The sequence below is a fragment of the Chelon labrosus genome (genome assembly GCF_963514085.1).
Source record: "Chelon labrosus genome assembly, chromosome: 4".
In the NCBI taxonomy this organism is placed as follows: Eukaryota; Metazoa; Chordata; class Actinopteri; order Mugiliformes; family Mugilidae; genus Chelon; species Chelon labrosus.
This window is the reverse complement of record NC_140340.1, coordinates 16,850,429-16,865,113: the sequence shown is the minus strand read 5'-3', so window position 1 is coordinate 16,865,113 and position 14,685 is coordinate 16,850,429. Positions and strand designations below refer to the sequence as shown.

General features: G+C 43.3%; 1 protein-coding gene across 1 annotated transcript; it reads left to right on the top strand.

The window, feature by feature from the left end:
• Positions 1–2,092: 2,092 nt before the first annotated feature.
• On the top strand, positions 2,093–14,685 carry apcdd1l (adenomatosis polyposis coli down-regulated 1-like). Its single transcript, XM_084542736.1, has 4 exons — positions 2,093–2,743; positions 11,909–12,092; positions 12,512–13,031; positions 13,208–14,685. The coding sequence occupies exons 1-4, from the start codon at positions 2,659–2,661 to the stop codon at positions 13,976–13,978; spliced, it is 1,560 nt and encodes a 519-aa protein (XP_084398862.1). The 5' UTR covers positions 2,093–2,658; the 3' UTR covers positions 13,979–14,685.

Below are 14,685 nucleotides of genomic sequence, written 5' to 3'. Positions count from 1 at the left end.
ACATCACACAGCTGCAATTAACAGCTGGAACGGGCTGACAAAATACCGTCAGACTGTAGAATGAGAGGATTTTTTCCAACTCTAACGCTATTCAAAGAGGGAACCCTAAGAAAACTGGATGCTACGGAGATACGCTGTCGGGCAGGTTACTTGGAAAATTGAAAGAAAAAAAAAAAAAATGACTTCATCTGTATTTAACACATGTAGGAATAGACATAAATTTTGTCTGACAAGCACAGGGACTTACAGAACAAATCCAGTTGAATGCACCAGCCTTGTAACTTCACATAACATGACGTTTGAAGGATCAAACTCCACCAGCGAACAATCCAACCTCTATCAAAGTAGCTTAGCAGCTCTGTGTTAAGTTACGTGCATTTCTGCACATTTCTTTTTTCACGTGCGTCCTCCCTAGTGTGTGTTTTCAGGTGCCGCCCTTCCCCCCTTCCATGCTGCAACAGGTGACTGCGTGCACCTGACGCCAATTGCGCATCAATGCAGAAAGCATAAAAGCAGAGGAAAGACAAAGCTGAGGGAGCCATTGCTGCTCTGAGCTTTGCTTTCACCTTGTAGAGAGAAGTTGTTGTTTCGTGATGTGTTTTTCTTTATTCTTTAGTTTGAAGGTTTAAATTGTGGTTCAGATACTTTAAGTTGATCAGTGGTTACGTTTACATTCACACTAGTATTCTGCTAAAATCAGTTTGGACTGAAGATCTAAATGTCCCTGGCGGTTGAATGCCACTTTCTTTGTAGTGATTACAGAAGCAGGGTTACAGGTTTACAGCCTCCACATGTCCATGGCTGAGGTGCCCTGAGATTTTAACTACCAAACTGCTCCCTGTCACAAATGTCAGACCACTGTTCCAAGTGTGCACATTGCTGCGTGAAGCAGAGAGGGACAAAAGGGAAAAGTTGATATTATTATTATTATTATTGCAACAAAAATGGCTCATGTAACCACCTCATTCGGAAAAGGCCAGCCTGATCAGAACTGGGTAGAGGAGGGTGGAATAATCCTTTGATAATACGTTGGAAAATTAGAAAATGTTGGCACCTAACAACCATGTAAACACTTTCACAATTTCTGCCTGGTTGGAATAAATTCTGCCACACATCAGGTAAACATTAGGAGATGTTATAAGTTTCCAGGAGGGAGGTAGCAAATCATTTAATTCTCCATGCAAGTGTTTTAAAAAATAAATGGAGCCGTTGGCAGCAGCATTAAAAACGTGGCCCATTACTCCATCTTGGTCGTCTCCTTCTGTACTTTTTCTGTTATACATCCTGCAGATTTGATGCTTCAAAGTGGGCAGAACCTTTTTGCACATGTCAGAAAAAGTTATGTAGATACATATGTGTCATTGGGTCATTTTATTTAGCATCCAAGTAAAGAGTTAAGTTGGTTTCTCTGATTCAGTTCAACTTTATTTATTTACATAGCGCCAATAACAATACAAATTGTCTCAAGACGCTTTACAGAAGAACTATAAGCAATGGAGGCTGGGAAGGTTGATGAGACCGGGACCACAAATTAGTAATATGCAGCTCCGCAGGTCAGATATTATTTTATAGGCTCTGGAAACGTAGCACATTAGTCAGCTTCTGTTGGGTCTCTCTTGTCCAGTTACTTTTCATTGTAGAAGCTGCGATTAAAAATTGTGATTTATTTTCAAACAGGAATCACTTATGCCACAAAATTAAAACCATCTCCGTGGCATGTTATTCAGTAACACTTGTAGCTAAACACATGACACAAGAAACAAATCACAACAAGTGAAATTCCATCCAGCTCCAAGTTGTTTGGGTGGAGGCAGAAATCTGAGACGAGAATCTCCGAAATCTGGATTCAGGGTGAATAAAACACAACTATTAAAATGACAAAACACCACAAGAGGTACGGCGTGAGTGAATAAATACTTCAAGTTACACACAATGGATGTTTTACAGCGTTGTGGCTGCAGTGTTAACTCCTTCTCACCGCTGCCCTTTTGCACCTTGCTCTAAAAGCCCCTTGGAGTCTCCGCTTGAGGAAGCTCAAACCCCCTCCTCCACACACACACACACTGAAACTTTCTCTATCTCTGCCCTCCCTCCATCTCTCTCCCTCTCTCTCTCTCTCTCTCTCTACCTCTTTCTCCCGGCTCCCTCCTCTCAGCTCAAGACTATAAGAGCCAGACAGGAGTGCACACACATGCTCCCATGCACGCACGCACTCGCTGCTGCACATGCATCGAGTGGAACAGATCCTTAGTGCTGCACAGTAGTGAGGCAGCGGTGTGTGATTGAGATAGAGGGGAGGTGAAGAGAGAGAGAGAGAGAGAGAGAGAGAGAGAGAGAGAGAGAAGGAAAGAGCATTTACTCTCCCTCTCGTCAGCTAAAAGAAAGCACCAGTGTGGAGAAGTTGCATGAGCAAGTGGTTTCAACTGAGGACTCAGAACATGGAAGCCAAAAAGTGGAGCTAGAAGAAGAAGAAGAAGAAAAACTCTCTGCTGGACAAATTTATTGACAGGAGTTTCTTCTGAGGGATTACTGGACTCTTCATATATGAGCTCTTGTCATGGTGCTATCCTACATGATTGTCTCTTGTTGACAGGAGCCTCCTATCAGCGTTTTGGATTTCCCACGGATCAAAGTTTGTTTTCTGAGCACAGTGCGTGAATGAAGTGCGCGGAAGCGGGAAACATGTCAAGCGGACGTTGCGGTCACCTGTTGAGGGGAGTCTGGCTGCTGTGGCTCTGGCAAGGTGAGTCCAAGCACTGACTTCTTGCAAATCGGTGCAGAGTTTATCTCATTAAAGTCCCGATGGAAGCGTTGGAAGAAAAGTTCAAACCTGTCGACTCAAGCATGCCAGTGTGAGCCGCATTTCACATTTTAAGCTGTTAGTCCCTAAGTTTGAGAAAAACGTTACAGCGAGTTTATTGCTTTTAAGAGTCTGATCTTAAAAGATTTCCCCCAAGTGATCCAAAGCTATTTTCACAATGAAAACAATGAGATAAACGCTCTCTCGTGTGAGAAATCAGCTGAACGCTTGAGGATTTAGCTTAGAGAACACATGGCAAGACAAAAAGGTAGAGATTAAAGCAGACAAACTCATAATTACAAGGAAGTCATTATGTGATTTGTCACAATTCGAATGATTCACAAAGGTCAACATGTGGATCACCACTTGGAGAAGTAAAAAAACCAAAAAAAAAAACACCTATGCTGACTTATGAATAGCCACTCTGTGTCCCCCCTCTCCTCGTCTGCATGTCTTCAAAGCGTTGGATCTGTGGTCACTGGAGGAATCTTTAAAAGAAACGGGCTCCGGCTGGTGCCTTTAAACAATGGTTCCCTAGGAGCAGGGAAGCGTGGCCCTGGAACTAATGTTGCCATTATGTTAATGGTTAGAATAACAGGAGACAGCCATTACTGACCCGAGCTCGGGCTGCTGTGCAGAGCTGATCGTCCAGCCGCCACGGCCTCGATCAGGGAAGCGCGGCATTTTGGCCATCAAGGCTGGTTAGGGTGATGGGCAGCAGGAGGCAGACAAGACAAGGAATCTGTCCGGTTTTAATCATTATCCAGCGACTCAGTGCCAGGCCACCCTACCCCTCCGCTCCACTCCCTCCATCCCTCGCTGCTTCACTGGTAGACTGGTATCTGTGAACTGTTTTCTTCTTCACCACTCAAGTTTAGCAGAGGAGACAGGCAGGGCCGAGCTCCAGACAGATCAAGCGGTGCAGGCAACGGATTCGGAATTAATTTCAGGGGCCAGTGATATGAAAGTGAAATTGTTTTGGAAAATAAAATGCATATTCAGAGGAATTTTGGACGTAATTACGAGGGAGGAAACTTCCCATTTCATACAGAAAAAAGTTGAGAAAGTCAAACATTGTTTTACGTTTCTAAAATTCTTTTTTTTTGTTTTTCACTTTTCTGGTTATGGAGATAAATGAGTTTCTTGCGTAAAGACCTGAACTGGGCAGAACTGGATGGGACTATTTTGTGATCCCATCCTTAATCATCTCTGTTCAGTCTGAACCTTCTTGTTCCGAATTAAAACTCAACAAATACGGGCCGGATCTCCACAACCGCCTCCAAACCAAGCTTTTGAATTAAGGTGTAACTGATGTAATCTCCTCTCCAAAACATCAACGGATCAGCAATCTCTCTTCTCCACTATACGCATCTCGGCTGTCCTACAAGAAGAGACACCACAGTGAATGTCAGGTGCTGTTACAATTAAGAATCTGATAGCTCAAACCCCAGTGATCATAACGTGCCTCCACAAGTTAGAATAACAGCAGAACTTGTTGAGAAAATGTTCGGGTACAGTAAGTGGAGGTGTTGGCTTGAGGAGGCAGCTGTTTTATTCAGCAGGACAATGTGTGTGTGCGTGCGTGCGTATTGTTGTTGCTTTTTGCACAGGAGCCAGAGTTCGCTAACCGCAGTGGAACTGGCAGCAGTGTCCGCTGGGCAAACCCCTGTAGATCCCTTGTCCAAATAAACAAGGCCACTGGATTAAGCAGCTTACACTGTGATGAAAAGACAACAGTGGTCGTCCTTGCGCTGCCCCGGGGACAGAGGGATACTCCTGGCCTGCAAGGCTGCGATCAGATGCCGGGGTTAAGGAAAGGGGGACTCAGGGTTAGAATAACACAACGGACCTCATGTTCTCTGAAAAACCTCTAAATCAACTTGACCTTCGCATGACTTTGGTGACAAGGGTGGAGGGAAGGGAGAGAGAGGCAGGGTACTGCTGCTACAAGGCCTCGGCTGAATAAATTTTACTCTGCATGCTGTTCACCTCTCAGTCCCTGAATGTGCTGGGCCATAATTAATCACTTATAGAGTAGGGACTACAATTATAAATACAGAACACACAATTTCAAATTCCAGTCCCTCAGAAAAGCTACCTATCTGTGCTACAGTTATGTATGTTTAATGATTGTCAGTATAGTTGCCACCATCTGCGTCAGAATGCACACGGGCCATTATGAAGCACATCAGATTATGTGATGGATCATGGAAGGCATCTGAAAGCAGTGGCATGTCATGGGCATGCGTCATCCTTCTTTATTATTAAAAAAATAAAAATTATAAAATAAATGAATGCAGATTTTAGTTTGCAGTGTGTTTGTTTGTTTGTTTGTTTGTTTGGCTGCACAGGGGTGTTTTCCCCAGGATCTGGTTTGAAGAGATGGGGGTCGTGTGAATTTGGTGGCCGGTTACGATTAACAAAAATAATCACCAAAGAAAGCTGAGCAACAATTGTTGGAGGAATATTAACGTCTACTGATGTGAGATTTATTAGCTCAATGCAGAGACAAGTGGTTAGGCATAGTTCCTTGGCTACAGGCTGGGTACCGACGAACAACATTAAAGTAGCAAGTAGGATAACACGAGTAATAAACTTTGCTGTTGGGTGAAGCCAGATTTATGGTTCTGTGTCAGACCTACGTAACTTTACGTCGTACCTTGACGTGCACCTCCCTAGAAATTAAACTAGACATCGCAGCAGCGCAGACAGGTCTCTCCGTGTCTCTCAGTGTCCCTGCAAGCCACCTTTTCTTCTGCCTCCTTCAGACCATCTATTCAAAGGTCCTCTCTCTTTTGTGCATTACACTGGTCACAATAAAAGTTACTGTTCAACATTTTTTAGCTCCAACTCCATCATGAGCCACTCACTTCCAGACATAATTGTTTGAAATACACATAGAAGCTCACCACCGCTGACTAACCGCAGACTAGCTTTAAATCAGTATAAAGTATAAATCAAACATAATGACTAAAATTATGAATAAGAATTATAAATACTGCCTGAAAAGTTAAAACGGTTCAAATGTTTCAGACAATTAGTCGGCTGTATTTGATGACGTATTATGCATTAAAATACATTTTTTCATTGTGCACCGTTTAAAGAACACACACTCCTTTTGAAGGGTGTCACAAGCAAAATAAAAAGGGAACCACTGACTTATTACACCTACCCAAAACCTGGATGACAGCTCAGCGACTCGGAGAGCCTGAAAAAGCAGCTGTGAACTGTGAATAATGTGCAGCAATCACCTAAATATGTGGAATGAAGGGGGATCTCTGGGCTACTGTAGCATTAAATGTCTTTCCTTCGAGACAAAAAGCACACATGCACCTCACTAATCTTGTCATGCCACGGCACGAAGACGCCTCACCCCGCTCCCACCTCCACCCCTTATCCTCCTGACCATTCACCTCATCAACCACTGACTGACACGGAGTAAGAGAGAAAAAAAAAAGAGAAACAAAGACAGAAAAAAAAAGGAAGGACGGAATCTGAAATCCATCCAGGAGAAATGAGGCGTAAACATCACAGCTTTTTCATCAGGGGAGGGGGGAGCAGTAATCAGAGAGAGGAGAGAGAGAAGGGCCAGGAGGGCACGGCCACCTCAGGGACAGTTTGGAGGGGTTTGTGCTGCAGCCCTGAGGCAAAGAGTGATGAGGAAGTGACTTTACAAGGCTCTAGAGTAGACAAAAAAAACCTGTAAGGATGTCGTAAAAAAAAAAGTAGGAAACTCATAAAGAAGGAAGTTTTAAAAAAGTGGGAAACAGAGGGATAGGTCCTGTGTTGCCATCTTGCCAATGCACCACCAACATTTTCTTTCGCCTTAGCTGCCTCCAGCTATGAAAGGAGTCAAAGACTTCTCTTTCTCTCTCTGATGAACGAGGTGCGCGGCCGACTTCAACGTCAAGCGCTTGATTCCCCACAAGCCTTGAATCAAAAGTGCCTGGATCTGGTTCTTGTTTGTACAGGATAGCTCCAAATAAAGGCGTACATAAAACTGTATTTGGACTGTGGCTCAGCGGATGAGACGTGAGAGAGGAGAGCAAAGGCTGCCAAACCGTAATCACTGATGCAAACAAACAAACAGAGAGCAGCCTGGAGGTCTTTTATAAATGTGTCCCTTCTGCAGTGTGCTGGAAATCAATGTGTGCAGTGTGTATTGGTGGATGCATGCATCTGTGTGTGTGTGTGGAAACTCGTTGAATATATGAGCTCAAAGACAGGCAGATTACTTTGGCCGGCCATCAGTGAAGATGGAGTGAAGGCCAGTGGCCGTGTTGGCGGTGATGACAGACTGACCTTCCAGACCACACGCACCTCACGGGCTTCTGCACTGACCCCTGGTGGAAGAACTGTGATACTGCATGAGGACAGCAGGAGGAGGAGGAGGAGGAGGAGGAGGGGGGAGGGGGTCCTCCTGGGAAATTGCTTGGTCAGAGTAGCTCAGTTGCACATAAAAAACACTCTTAAGAACCACAACTAAATAGAAAGATAAAATAAAATAGTAATAGTAAACGAATGGCCGGCTGCTCTGCTGAGCACTGCAACTAAACATGAAAAGTCCAGAAAAAAATAACAAACAAAAAAAAAAAGCAGCTTAAAAAGACAAAAACATCCAAAAAACATGATGATTGGTTTGTGGCATAGAAAAGTAGAGGATTAGTTGGGAAAAAAAGTCGACGGAACACACTAAGAATAACTTAACAAAGGTAACAATCACATTGAGTTAGATTTTTAACAATTAAATGAATGAAAATTATATTATGGCTGTCACTCCCTGTCAATCAGTGTATCAATACCTCACGTCTTCATGAGTGAAATGAACTACCAGCTTTGGTTCTAATCTTTATTTGCTACTTGTGAACACTTCAATTGAGCATGTAAAGTTAGCAGAAAAACTGCCTCCGTCTCTGCCATTTGCATTCAGTGTCTATTTCTTGACCGCTCAAAACATCATCAAGCTGTTTTGTCCAGCCATATCTAAAAATAATAAATTTAGTGATGTTTAATATGAGAAAAACAGCAAATTCTCCAAATTTCAGAAGCTGCAACCTTAAAAATTTTCACAGTTTTGCTTGAAAATGGACTATTAACAACATCAGTGATATATTTTTGAAAATAGTATAGTTTGGACTCACAGGCCATGATCATTATTAATTTATTTAATTAATTCTATACTGTATAATTAAAAATGTACAGACAGAAGGTGAAGCTTTTCAGCTGATTGTTGAATGAATCAGCCAAAAGCTGTTAAAACATTTATATAACATCTTTGAACCTCCAACATCTAGGGAGCCAAAGCATATTATTCAGTATTTGCTTTAGTCTTCAATTACTTTTCTGACAAATGACTAATTAATAATAGTCGTAGTTGCTCTAAGTTTCTCTGCAAAACTCAAATGTCACATATTTCTTTTCAGTAATAAACTGCAATTACAAAAGAACTTCAGACCAGGAGAATCCATAGTCTGCATCTATTCCATCAATAAACTTGAATGCTGCTATTAGATGTCGGCCTCGCAGAGAGTTTTGCTTGTAGAAATGCATGAAACCTGCTTTCGAAAGATACACAGCGGTTCAGGCTTGCATGAGTGGGGCGTTTTAGGGCCCATAGAGGAAAAACAAATCAAAGAGATCCATTGCAGGGAAAAAACTAATGGTATCTGACTGCCTGCGTAGGAAGTGAATCAACTAAAATAGTCCCCCGTCTCCTCCAAATTGAGATGGGGATTGGATATTATCATATGTATTACAACATCACCTCACTTGTGGTTGGAATAGGCTCGATTGTAGAAGAATACTTAAAACCCCGCGATGAGCAATTTTGTTTTATTAAGCTCTGCCTTTATGAGCACCCTTTTAGTAAACGCAACCATATGCCCAACTGGAAAGAGATCCAAGGGAGCGAGCAGGGCAGAATGACAAGTGACCCCAAGGAACACTCTATAGAAATGCTTTGGCAAAAACAGAAACTCAAATATGGCAGCCCAATGACTCTACGTCACATACTGTGACTCTTGTCTCTGTGTCTATTAAATGTGTGTGTGTGAGAATAACCACTTAGGCAACATGTTGCATGCAACTACAAAGGTCGCATAACGCAAAACAGGCCTACTGGATGACTTGCAAGGAGCAGTGGAAATTAATTAATCCTGATTAGTATTTGTGCTCTGAGCTCTCCCAAAGGAGCGCAGCTGGGTCCGACTGACCGCGTTCCTCCGCCAGCTACAGTGACATGCGGCATAAACAAACACATCATCGCACTGGGAAAATTGCAAACATGCTTCCACGCCTGTGATGGCAAAAAGAAGTATTAATCTTATCAAGAGATTGACAGACTGCTGGAAGCAGGAGAAATGCGCTCTGAGCTTAAATGTGGCTTTGTGGTCTGCGACTCTGCAGTTCAAACAACCCGAACTTCGCATGATGCATGTGTGTGTGTTCGTGCGTGTGCATCAGGTGGAGGAACGCTGGGAAACTGATTTAGCTGCACACATGTCTGTGGTTGCGGCCTGCATGTGGGAAGCATTCCAAGAGGGAAGGGATCAGAAAATATCCTCCATCCGACACTAACAAGGTTAATAAACGCCGATCAGTCAGTCAGCCGCCAACTTGGAGCCTTTTACAGAAAAACCAACATCCATTCACTTTCCATTCAAAAGTCCTCATTTTCCTTCAGCTTCATCTGCTTCATCTGCAGACAACAAACCTGTGGTCCTTCACAGCCACTGACTGACTACCGGCTGAACAGGTCAACAGAGAGAGAAGCAAAACATGCGTACCACAGACGACCAAGGAAGATTTGAGAAAGTGAGAGAAAGCATGTGAGAGTTAATGAGCTTTGGAAGGGGCACGGAGAGAAATTCATTTTTTTTGATTCCCCTAATTCAAAAACTCAGTTGTGCATTCCTGCAAAAAAATAAAAGGAGAAGAATTTTTCAATTTTTTGGCAGGTGCACTGATCTGTTCTCTCTGTTCGTTCTGTCAGCACATGAATAAAATAACCTATTGCACTCACTCTACGTGCATCACAGCAACTTCATCACATTTTTTTTTTAGAGCTTCACTTTGGCTAAGCAGTAACTGATTAAATGTTGAACCGTGGTGCCTGTCCAGTCAGGAAGTGAACTGAAGTTTCTCGAGATCTCACAAAAATACATGTCTTGTTTTTCTGTCCATATTCCCTCTGGGACTTCGTACATAAAAAAGAGGAGAGATAATAAGGGGGAAGGTAAAAGGAAATAGAGGGGAGGACTGGAGAACTAAAGAGGTTTGGGCTATTGCACATTTTATCAACGTAAATGGAAACGTGCTACAGTACACAGTTTTTGCAATCAGTTTCAACTTCAGTGTACTAAAGTCTATAACAAAATAGAAAGAGCCATACCAACATCTGTAAAGTCAGTGGTAAAAGAAGATATGCTTCACTCCAAAGTGTATCCCAGATTTAGGCAATTTTGTATAGATAGATCTTTTCTTTTTTTTTTTCTCTTTTTTTTCACAATATTTCATCACACATCATAAAAAGACAGATTCTAAAGTAATTTTGGAATTAAAGAAATTAGAAAGTTAAGAACAAGTTATATTTCATTACTTCTTCCTCTCAGGGTCAAAGAGTAGGGTCAACAAAAAGGTTTCTAAGACTTAAATGTTATTTTGATATGATATATAATTGGGAGTTGAAACCATTTCTTCTTCTATTATGAGTTTGTTAACTCTTTGTTTTGAAGGGCATGCAGCGCTGCCCACAGTAAAAAGGGCTTGACGAACCATCTATCACAGCAGATGCTGTTATGTTTGGTTTTGTTGTCCAGAATAAATGTTTAAAATGTGTCCTTAACAAATTTACTGTCCCTAAGTAAATGGTTAATATATAAGTGCAGATTCTTGAAAACAAAGCCCCGTTTTAGCCACTGGAAGAGTAAATTAAAACATGTTAAAGATACAAAAGGAATGGTATTATGTTTGTTGCTGAATGACTGTAACTTGGTGGAAATAGAGGGAAAGCAAAAAGCAAAGGTTTGACATTTTCACTGGCACCGCTCTCATGCTAACATAAGCTTAGCATTAGCAGCTAACATCGCTCTGTTCAAAGGTAACACGGTATGGCTACCAACATGTTTTAATCTCACTGTTTTTCAGTTCATATTTAGTTTAATATATGCAAAAACTGATGTTTCAGTTTTTACCATAACGAATAAACATAGCACAAGAAGGAAACAAGAGAAAAGTAGAAAACAGAAAAGGGAGGCATCTGTGAGAACTCTTCCCTTTTGCTTTTTGACATTTGTTTTCAGGGGAGAAACACACACACACACACACACACACACACACAAATGCACACATTTCCCAGACAGACCCCAGTGGATTTCCTCATGCTGCAACCATGAGGGTGCAATCAGAAAATCCTCCCGCCTTTGCCTCGGCTGAAACCAGACCAGAGCGCTCAGCCTTGTTGTGTTGACGCACATCCCTGCTCAACAATGAGTGGATTTAGCAGAAAATGCAGTTATGATTAATAACAGACACGTTGCAGATGTGCACATGTCAGATCAATAAATGTTACGGAGTGAATAATGCTTTCATTCGGTTTAACCATCCGTGTTTGGGAAAACTCATGCAAGAACATTCCTTATCATTAGTGGGTTTTTAAAAATCGTATTATCAACAGATGTGTTTGGCTCTGTTAGCCTGCTGCTGTCAGTGACCCACTGGTACCTCCATGTCAGAAATGCATACATGCAAAGTGTATGCCTGTAAGGTGGTCACAAACAATCACCTCCACTCACACCTCCTTTCTCTGAGCAAACCCAAAACCGAGTCCAGTGTGCTGCGGCTGCGAGCTGATTGGAGCGACAAGCCAAAACTGTGTGCACTGAGGCCAACCCTCTGATGTATGGTTTCTATAGCACAGACTAGCCGCTCATTTCACGGTCACTTTAACTGCATTACTCCATGAAGCAGCTCACAGGCAACCAGAATTGAGTATCATCTCTTATCACGTACACACACCCATGATCAGCCTATAAACCTGTTAACAGTTAATGAAGCGTCTGATTTTATCTGATTGGATGATTATTATATGATTATGCGCTTTCTTTGCAGCTGTATTTGTGGTCGGGACGGGGAGTAAACTTTGGGAGGTGCCCGCTGTTTCCTTCAGCTCTTCCTCCAACCTCAGTGAGAGTCTGCAGTGGGAGCCCCGCTGTCAGTACCACCACCTACAGGACAGAGTGAGAATCACAGCGGACATCCCCCCAAGACTGGATGGCACTTGGGTGTCAACAAGGTTCGTTTTCATAGAGCCGTTGCAGCAATGATGAGGGAATATGTTTTGAAAGAATTAGGGTCTTCTTTGGTGGAGTCAAAGATACCTGCAAGTAGAAAAAACTCAAAATACCATTTTGGGTCTTTCAGCTCATTGTTTTGGTTTCCGGCCAACAACTTTCGTGTTTTGGTTCAGTGCCACATAGACACAGACACCAAATGAATAAAGATGTTTCATGTCTGATTATATAACTACTAACTACAACTAACCAAAAAGAAAAAGATAACAACTACTACATTTTTGGGATAGATGTGATACTTTCTCTGACAGATTTTAGGCTTGTCCTGAATAATTTGAGACTGAAACATGCTCCAAAAGACTAAAATACTGACAGATTATAAGATAACTCCCACCTGAACTATTTCACTGCTCTCCTTCAGATGTGAAGTTCGGCCTGGTCCAGAATTTCTCACTCGCTCCTACACCTTCCACCCCAGCCGACACTTCCAGGCCCTGCAGCACTACTACTCCGACAGCGGCTGTGAGGACCCGGTCTACTCCCTGATGATCAGAGGGAAGATTCGTCTCCGCCAGGCCTCCTGGATCACCCGTGGGGGCACCGAATCTGAGCACCACCTGAACAAGGTGGGCATTGTTGTCCACAGCCTGGCAGCCAAGCAGAGGCTGGCCTCCAGGTTGCCCCCGACCTGCGTGGGTCTGAGCCTGGGTCGAGCCGTGCCGGGAAAGCTGTATGAGCTGTACAACACCCGGGCAGGGAGGGGATGTCTGACAGCGCTGGGCTTCTCCATGATGGAGATGGGCCTGGTACGGGTGGAGACGCAGCACCACAACCACGGAGGGAAGGTCCAGGAGCTGCTCCTGGGGGATATCCACACTGACTGGACTCAGAGAACTCAATACAGGCCAACAGGCTACCAGCAGCCGCTGCAGAACGCCATGGTGAGACATTACAGCGCAGTTTTATTTACTAAATCAAGGTGATCATAAAAAGAGCCTAAATGATGAATCTAATGTCCACTGTCAAAGTCTAAACCTTAATTGAGAGATAATGTAGTAATCATTCAAACAAGCAGATAAAGAATTTTAGCCCTAAAAGTCTCTCTCTCTTCTTGCAGCATCACAGCCACCCCTGCCCCGTGTGTGCACTAGTGTACCGCTCTTCAGAGCACCGTCCTCCTGTCTTGCCCCGCAGTCCTGCAGTCCCACTGTCTCTCTCTGGCCGCTGGGTCAGCCAGCACTGTGAAACCCGCCCCACTGTCCTCTTCCTCACCCGAGACTTCACCTTTGACCCCGACCAGCACGCCTGGGAGGGCATCTACAGACACTATTCTGACTCTGCCTGCTCCCAGCCCACTTTCACCCTGAGAGCTTCAGGTCACTACGCTCAGGGAAACCCCTCCGTCAAACTCTCAGGAGCTTTTGAGTTTGTCTTCAAAGTTACCCAGGTCAAAGTCACAGCCCTGGATGAGCCCACAGCCAAGCTGCTGAACAGTACGAGGCCAGGAAAGTGTGGTCGGGCAGGAGGCTGGGAGGTCGGGCTGGAGCAGGATTTGACCCCCACAGACGGGTGCACCATGCTAGGCATCAAGCTGCCACATAAGGAGTATGAGCTCTTCAAGGCAGAGATGGATCACAAGAAACACCTGCTGCTGTTCATTGGCGAGAGGCCAACTGAAGGGTCCAGTCCTGACCGACCTCTGAGGCGAGCCACTTCTTTTCAGGCTCCCCTGGTGCATTGCAGTGGGGGTGGTCTACATCCCTCCCACTCGAGTTTTAACAACGCATTTAAGCAAGTACAGTTAGCAGTCAGTGGGACTGCAAGTCTGTCACGGCTGATGCTTCTGGTGTTTGGATGTGCGCTGTGCAGCTGGCTCTGTGTTTATTAAAGACTAATCAAACCTGCTACACAGCTGAACTCAGTGATGGACGTTGTCTCCTGGCAGATGTCTTTTACTCTCCCTCCTTATGATGATGGGGACCATATGACATGTGAGATGGACAAGAAAAGTTATGAGACATTCAGGAGAGCTCAGTAATTTCCAAATCTGGCTTCCAGATGCTGCCACTTTAATGACTCACTTCTGCTCCTTTTCTACCAAAAGCTAATCTGTATATAAACCACAAGTATAGACAAGTACCATCATTTCAATATATAGTATATCCTTTCAAATGATGCTTGCTTTCTGTAATGATCAAACACATGTTCTCACTTCAAACATCAATTCCTGAGACGTGGATCAGTTTTTTCCACATTAAAATGTAAGCCATGGACATTTCATTGGACTTCACCAAGATGCAGTATAACTAATGCACTTTGTACAGAAGATTTCTATCAACATACTGGAAAGAAAACAAGCCTGGAAAGGAGAACACGTGTAAGCAGCTGCCATCGTCTTTGGTCTAATGCCACTGTGTTATTTTATCTCCATGCGCTTTTTATATCTGATTTTCTATCAGCGGTCAATCTAAACAAATCAAATGAGTATTTATTTTAACCATTTATGCTGTACTTTTTCATAAGAAGATTCTTGTCTAATATTTTAGTTAGTTTTGTCATTTAAGATTTTGTATGTCTATTATTAAAAATGGCTTT